This window comes from Lytechinus variegatus, chromosome 9 (genome assembly GCF_018143015.1).
Source record: "Lytechinus variegatus isolate NC3 chromosome 9, Lvar_3.0, whole genome shotgun sequence".
Classification (NCBI taxonomy): domain Eukaryota; kingdom Metazoa; phylum Echinodermata; class Echinoidea; order Temnopleuroida; family Toxopneustidae; genus Lytechinus; species Lytechinus variegatus.
In genome coordinates, this window is record NC_054748.1 from 19285563 (window position 1) to 19293363 (window position 7801).

Consider the following 7801-nt stretch of genomic DNA (forward strand, 5'->3'; position numbering starts at 1 on the left):
TGACTGAGCCGGTGGTAGGGAAAAACACAGTAGGTAGAGGTAGGGGACTCGCAAAATACAAACCGGCTCCTCTAATTGAGCCTGTGGTAGGGAGGGATGCAGGCAAAGGTGCCTTGCTTCCTGGCTCCAGCCATTCGCCCTTCCGGAACCCCATTCAACATGAAGAGGCTAAAAAGGGGACAAAACGACCGTCCACCTTCGGGGGCGACCAACGTTCAAAGAAGCACAGGTCAGTTTGCCCAATTGTAGGTTGTGGGCACGCGTCCCCCAAACTAAGGTGGCATGTTTATTACCACCTTCCCGATTTCTTCCGCCCTCAGGAAGAGCATACCGGCCCAGGGTGGTCGAAAACACTCTCAAAGCGGGCCAAGGCTTTGCACATGGTGGCAAACTTCCTCACAGGCGTTGACAATATTGAGGGACTTATAGACTATACAAACAAAAACTGACACTCTGTCCAGAGCCCTCTCAGCGAAACCGACAAGGTAGAAATGGGCTTGCTGCAGGAGAAAGAGGGTTGGGAACAGGTAGTTCCCACCCTTCAGCCGATCAACTCCCCGGCTATCCTTGCGCATTGGCGGCCCTTGGTGTTCCTGTGGGACAAACTCTCTCTTGAACAGAGAGGGGCTATTAACCAACTAGAACTAGAGCCCGGACTCCAGAAACCGGCTCCCATTCCAGCCATACATGTTCAAGGGTCGAATGTGACAGAAAAGGTTCCACCCGAGGTATCAGGGTTTGACTCCCATTTCCATCCCGACAGGCTAAATGAACTATCTTCAGGTGTCCAAGATGTGAGCAAATCGATACTCCCAGGCCGTGAACCGGACCACTATGTTCCAATAACTGGCGGGGTTCTTAATTACTGTGACCCTTTGAACTTCTCCCATCCAGAATTTGAAGAACAGGTCCTGGGCCGAATAATTGATTCCAATTCGAAATTGGCCATCGGAATCCATCCGAAACAGGCGGCAGAGTACATGCAAGGCCAATGGGAGTGCTTCCTAAAGCTCCTGTCCAATCCCCGGGTGTCGGCCATCAGTGAAGTTGGTTTCGATTTCACGGTGAAAAAACATCTTTGGCGACACCAAAAGGAGCTCATGGACCGGATCCTATCTCTAGGGACCCTAGGGCGCATCTTAGTGATGCACTTGCGAGGGGCTGATGACGGCAAGTACAGTAAGGTCGTAAACCGGCTGGCATTGCGACGTCTAAAGAGGGAGTGCCTCCCTCACCAACGGGTGCACTTGCACTGCTTTACCAGTGACGTCAGTATGGTCCATGCCTGGAACGAAGCTTTTCCTCACTGCTATTTTGGTATCACGGGTAAGGTCCGTTCGTTCAACGAGGACCAACTCGCAGCACTGAGGGAAATTCCCCTGAACCGTCTGTTACTAGAGACGGACTCCCCTCACCTCAAGTTGCATCCTGGGTGTACCTATAACACCCCGTACTATCTTGGGGACGTGGGATATTACGTCGCCAGGGCACGCGGAGTGCCCCTCGCAGAAATAATCGGGGCTACTTACACAAACGCACAGCGTTTGTACTGTTGAAGTAGCTTTAGGGTAACATGAATGAGTATCCATCTCAGTAAATCCTGAGTAGGAACTCATTAATTGTAAATATTGTAAATAGAGAAGTAGTTAAAGTTGTTTTTGTATAAACAGTATTCGAATATATAGTGACGCCTGGAAATACCCGGCGAGGTAATAAAACACCACCCAATACAAACACATAGCTCCCCGTTCACCTCAATCTATGGGCATTACGCACGGCGCACGTGCGCCGCTTCCCCCCCCCAAAAGAAAAATCAACCCCCGACGATCGACAAGTGTCAAGGTTAACCAGTGAGAGTTCTGCATGTTCTGTGTCTGGAGAATGAAGGTCAAGTCAAGTACGTGTTCAGCCGCAACAAACAGGACCTCTAGACTTTCGCTGGACACCACGTACTACCGAGGGATATTATACACCTTGGAGCTCAGGGGCATTTATTCAGTAAGTGCCTCAATCATACTTAATTAATACATTAATGGCAATAATAGAGAAAGACCACCTAATTCGTCCGCATGACGAATTAAAATGTACTATAAATTGTGATTGTTATATTAGCATTTAATTGAATTATTTTTCGCACCTATGTTTGTCGCCAACTTTTCTCCGAATCGGCTGATTGGGTCATTCCATGTCAATTCACCCAACGAGTTAAATCACACCGTCTCAGAATTCGTTCATTTTTTGTATATAGAGAGTTTGACATGGCCCATCCTTACATGATTTTTTTAGCGCAATCGGATACACAGTTTTCCCATTATGACACGCCCAATTTCGGTGATTTGACCGAAAATGGGCGCGGCCGCCTAGTTTTAAATGACCGTAGCACGGTAACCGATGCACCAAAATCAGTAAAAATGGTATCATTGGATAGCAAATTGAATGAACTATCTGAAAAATGTGTCATTTTTTATGTAGGGGCAATATAATGAGTGATGACCTTTTGACCTTTGCATTGACCTTGAATTTGACCCCCGGGGTCACAATATTTTTAGTCAATATTTTTATATCTGAATTCCCAACATTATTTTTACACAATATCAAAAAATTGGAGGTGTATTATTTTTTTCTCTGTCTTAAAACCCTTCTCAAAATATGCTTTCTTACTGCGAACATTGTCATTACAGTCCCACACATATCTATTGTGCTGGGTCAGTGAACATGCATTCAATACTTGTGATGCAATAAGGGATGAATGCACTATTTTACTGAAGCTGTACAATTCATATCTTTCCATTGTTCTTGAACATGTAGTTTATGTCCAGCCAAACTCAGTAAACAGTTAATAAAATGTTTTATCATGGAGGAATAGTACCCTACCCATAATTACCATATGAGGCAGAGTATGACCCACTGCAATTTCTTTGTAATGTAAACAAACTTCCACAGTGTGGGTTTCATGTACAAGATTGTTCCTACAGTGTATAAAAATTGATCCATTCAGCTGAGCCCCCTCCACCAAAAAGGCATTTCATACATTGAACATGTAGAATTAACCAGATTCACTGATAAGACAATAAGACACTTGTCCCTGCTTAACCGACTCTTTCCTGAACTTATATATATATATATTTTTGCTTGGACAACACTTGCCTAGCTATCTCATGATACAGATGAACCATTTCATGGGTGACCATTCAGATAGCACATTGCTTAGTGATCAGAAGTTAGACGGGGGGGGGGGGGAACTTCCATTGACAAGTACATGTAGATACCATGCGCAACCCCCCAAAAACCACATAAAAATTATCTCTTTTTCAAGATATTGCACATTACATACATGAGTAATAAGGGTGTCAAAAACACTTAAATAACATAAAGAGGGTACATGTATCTATTTCGCTAGGAAAGCTACGTGTCAACTGTCCAATTTGCGAGGGTATAAAAGATCATAATAGTTTATAATGATGTACTTTTTGCACCAAGACTATGTGTTTAGGGTCCTGCAGGAGATGCAGTGGTACGTACCTAGCCCGGGGGGGGGGGGGCCACTTACATTGACGAGTGGATACCATGCGCGACCAAAAAAACACGTAAAAAGGATGTCTTTTTCACGGTAGGGCACGTTACGTATGTAACGTGATAAGGGTGTCAAAAACACAAAAATAATGAAAAAAGGGTATACTATCTATTTCACTCTGAAAATTTCGTGTTTAGGGTCGATTTTGCGGGGATGATGAAACAAAAATAAAATGTTTTATAAAGGATCCGACTCGTATCTATCTCCTGAAACACCTAGCCCTAAGAAACAAGGGAAAAAACCCGTCAAGCGTAGGAGAAAACAGAAAAAATGAAGAAAAAAAAAAAAACAATTGAACAGTAATTATTCCTGAAGGTGCAGAGATGGTCCATATCTGTTCTAACTTGAAAACGCAGAATCTACACCTCATTTCTCTTAATGTCAGAGGCATTCGGAATAAAGTAAAACGAGGCGTTATTTTTTCATGGTTATCTTTTCAAAAAGCGAATATAATTTTATTACAAGAAACCTTCTTAACAACTGAGCTAGAATATGCGTTTAGATCAGAATGTGGTGAACTGTGCTTTTTCAACCATGGAACGAATCATTCTAAAGGCGTTGTGACTATAATAAAGAAACAGGATAACATTGAAATACTCGAAACTTTTGTGAAATTCAACGGAAGGGCAATTGCTGTAAGATTGAGTGTTAAGAAAAAAATATACTTTCTTCTTAATGTTTATGCCCCAACTATTAAATCTGAAAAAGAAATATTTTTCAAGATAATGTATAACTGGATAAGAGATATAAAACAAAAGGGTGATTTACTCGTATTTGGAGGTGATTGGAACTGTGTACAAGATCCCAAGCTTGATACCCAAGGTTGTTCACAGGCTTATAAACAAATTAAAGGGTTACAAAATATCCAGAATAAATTTAGTCTAAGTGACGTATGGCGAAAATGGTATCCACTCGGAAAACAATTTACCTGGCGTCAATTATCGTTAGGGATATCATCTCGACTCGATTACTGGTTGATTTCTTCATCATTGTATTGTAATGTTCAAAGTACTGATATCAGACCTGCAATCAAGTGTGATCACTGTGCTATATCACTAAAATTAAGGATAGAAAGTGTTACGAGAGGAAAGGGGACGTGGAAATTTAATAATTCATTATTATATGATTCCGTCTATAAGAAACATATTAAGTGTATTATAAACTCTACATCATTTCAATGCTATATGAATGCAAGAACCAAATGGGATATGTGTAAAATAAGGATTCGAGAGTTTACCATGAAATTCGCTAAGCAAAAGCAAATTGAAAAGATGGAATGGTATAAAAGAACGTACGAAAAGTACATGTTATTGTGCAGGAAAGTTGACAGTGGAAATTATGAAAGAAACGACATAGCAAGAATGAACGATCTGAAAACAGATATTGAAAAATGGTATGCACATAGATGTAGGGGCGCATTTGTAAGATCTCGCGAACGGTGGATGGAATCTGGCGAAAGATCTAACAAGTATTTTCTCAATTTAGAAAAGAAAAATGGAAAACAAAAAGAAATTGACTGTATAAATAAAAATGGAAAAATCATTACTGGTAATGGAAACGTTATTAAAGAAATAGCAAATTATTACAAAGACTTATACTCAAAAAAGTCTTCAAGAGTACATTCCGAAATAAAAAAAGTACCTAAAAAATACAAATTTAATTACTCTTTCTGAGGATGATGCACTGGCTTGCGAAGGCTTAATAACAGAAAAGGAATGTTTTGAAGCGTTAAAAACAATGAGAAATAACAAATCCCCTGGCAACGATGGACTAACTGCAGAATTCTATCGGTGCTTCTGGGATGATTTGAAGTATATGTTGATCGATAGTTTAAACGAAGGCTTTGAAAGTCAAGAGTTGTCTGAAAGCCAGAAACAGGCTGTCATTACATTGTTACATAAAAAAGGTGACAAGAGAGTAATAGACAACTGGAGACCAATTTCATTGTTGAACATTGACTACAAGATCCTTGCAAAAGCACTTTGTAAAAGATTGTATGCTGTGCTAGAAAACATAGTCTCTGCAGATCAGACTGGTTATTTAAAACAACGTTCCTCTGTACAAAACATCCGCCTTGTTTTAGATACTATTGAATATTGTCACTACAAGAACTCCCCAGGGATTTTAATTTTTCTAGACTTCAAAAAAGCATTCGATAACATAAGTCACGAATTCCTTTTTTTGTTACTAGATAGACTGAGTTTTAAAGAAACTTTTAAAGTTTGGGTTAAAACTCTTTATAACAATGCGATAGGGAAGGTAATTAATAATGGTTGGGTCTCCAAAGAATTCAAAATAGAGCAAGGTGTGAGGCAGGGTTGCCCTTTATCAGGTCTCCTCTTTATACTGGTCGCCGAAGTCATGGCAGTGAGAATAAAACAAAATGCTTACATTCATGGAATTCAAATTCCCTCAGAAAATCTAGTCATGCCAGTTGGTATTGTTCAAGAGAATGTCGTTATGTCACAATTGGCAGATGATGCTGTTATATTTGTAAACTCTATAGAGTCGGGAAATTTGGCTCTGAAAGAAGTTGAAACGTTTGGTCTTTTAGCAGGCCCAAAACTAAACTTAATGAAAACAAATGCTATGTCTACCTCTTTCCAAGAAAAGGAACTGGACAATTTAGCATGGACAAACCAGCCCATAAAATACCTCGGTATATACATTTCCGCCAAACAAAAAGAATGTGAAAGTTTAAATTGGGATTTTAAAATTGAGAAGGTGAGATCTCTTTTGAGGGTATGGAAAATGAGAAACCTGACATATTATGGAAAGATAACAATTATAAAAACACTTGTTGTTTCTCAATTTGTATACATTGGGACATGTTTACCAATTCCAAAGAATATTATGACGAAACTTAACAAATTAATATACAGTTTTCTTTGGGGTTCCAAAAAAGAAAAAGTCAAGAGAGCGGTTGTTACTCGCTCTCCAGCAAATTGGGGTTTAGATATGGTGAACTTAAGGACCAAATTTTTATCATTACAATTGTCTTGGTTCACAAAATACCTTAAAGGTGACAAGTCACAATGGAGACTATTTTTTAAATTCTGGATAAACCGCATCGGAGATGTATCGGAGGTTTTGAGAATGAACTGTTCGAGTAAAGATATGTTTTTTTTATGTACGAAGTTCAAATTACCAGAGTTTTATGTCAACCTACTTATGTACTGGAGTGAACTGAGATATATTCATTTTTATAACGTAAAAGACGTGTTCGATCAAGTCTTATGGTACAATAGCAACATTAAACACGGAAATGACCTCTTATATTTTAAAGAGTGGAAAGCTAAGGGGATTGAAAAAGTCAGTGACCTTTTGAAAATGGGCACTGGATATCGTGTGTCTCATTGCAAAGACGATTGGGCACAAATTCATTGTTAATAAATTTCAAATTTTCTAAATTGAAAAAGGCATTTCCAAAAGTATGGGTGAGTGAAATAAAAAATTCAGTTTACACCAAAGTTGAAACAGAAAATGAACCAGAAATGTTTGAAATATCATCTGGTGATTACATTAAAGTTTGTTGCATGAAAGCAAAACATTTTTATTTATTTCTAAATGAATCAGAACAAGAGAACCCCCTGTTTCTGGTTGGTGGGAAGAAATTTGTCAACTACCAATTGATTATGAATGGAAGAACGTATTAGATTTTAAATTGAAAAATATCAGAGATAATAAAGTGAGACAATTTAATTTCAAATTATTGCACAATATTTTACCTTTTAAAGAAAATCTTTTTAAATGGAAGATCTCGTCAAACATTATTTGCTCATTTTGTAACGAACCGGAATCATCTATTCACATTTTGTTGAAATGCCACCAAGTAACTGATTTTTGGAAAAAGATTCACTTTTTAATATTAGATTGGTTTAAAAAAGACATTTACTTAGAAGAAAAGATTATTGTCATTGGTTTTTAAAATCAGCGAGTCTAAATTTGATTTGATTAACCTATTATTAATTTATGCACAATATGCTGTGTACAAAGTATATATGTTAAATTACTTTAAGAATAAATTGTTCAATAGTCAATCAATTTGGATGGTATTTAAAAGTGATTTCAGGAATTATGTTCAGTGGAAATACAAAAATAAGAAAGATGTTTTAGAAGAACTTGAAAACTTTCTGTTTTAGATACTCTTACAATTTCTGCATTTGTATTTACTCCTTCTTTTCTATACCTGTTGATTAATTCTGTATACATGTGACTATATCGTTA

General features: G+C 38.2%; 1 protein-coding gene across 1 annotated transcript; it reads left to right on the top strand.

Annotated features, from left to right (window-relative positions):
- Positions 1 to 491: 491 nt before the first annotated feature.
- LOC121421872 (3'-5' ssDNA/RNA exonuclease TatD-like) lies at positions 492 to 1556 on the top strand. Its single transcript, XM_041616673.1, has one exon. The coding sequence runs from the start codon at positions 492 to 494 to the stop codon at positions 1554 to 1556; it is 1065 nt and encodes a 354-aa protein (XP_041472607.1).
- The last annotated feature ends 6245 nt before the right edge of the window (positions 1557 to 7801 follow it).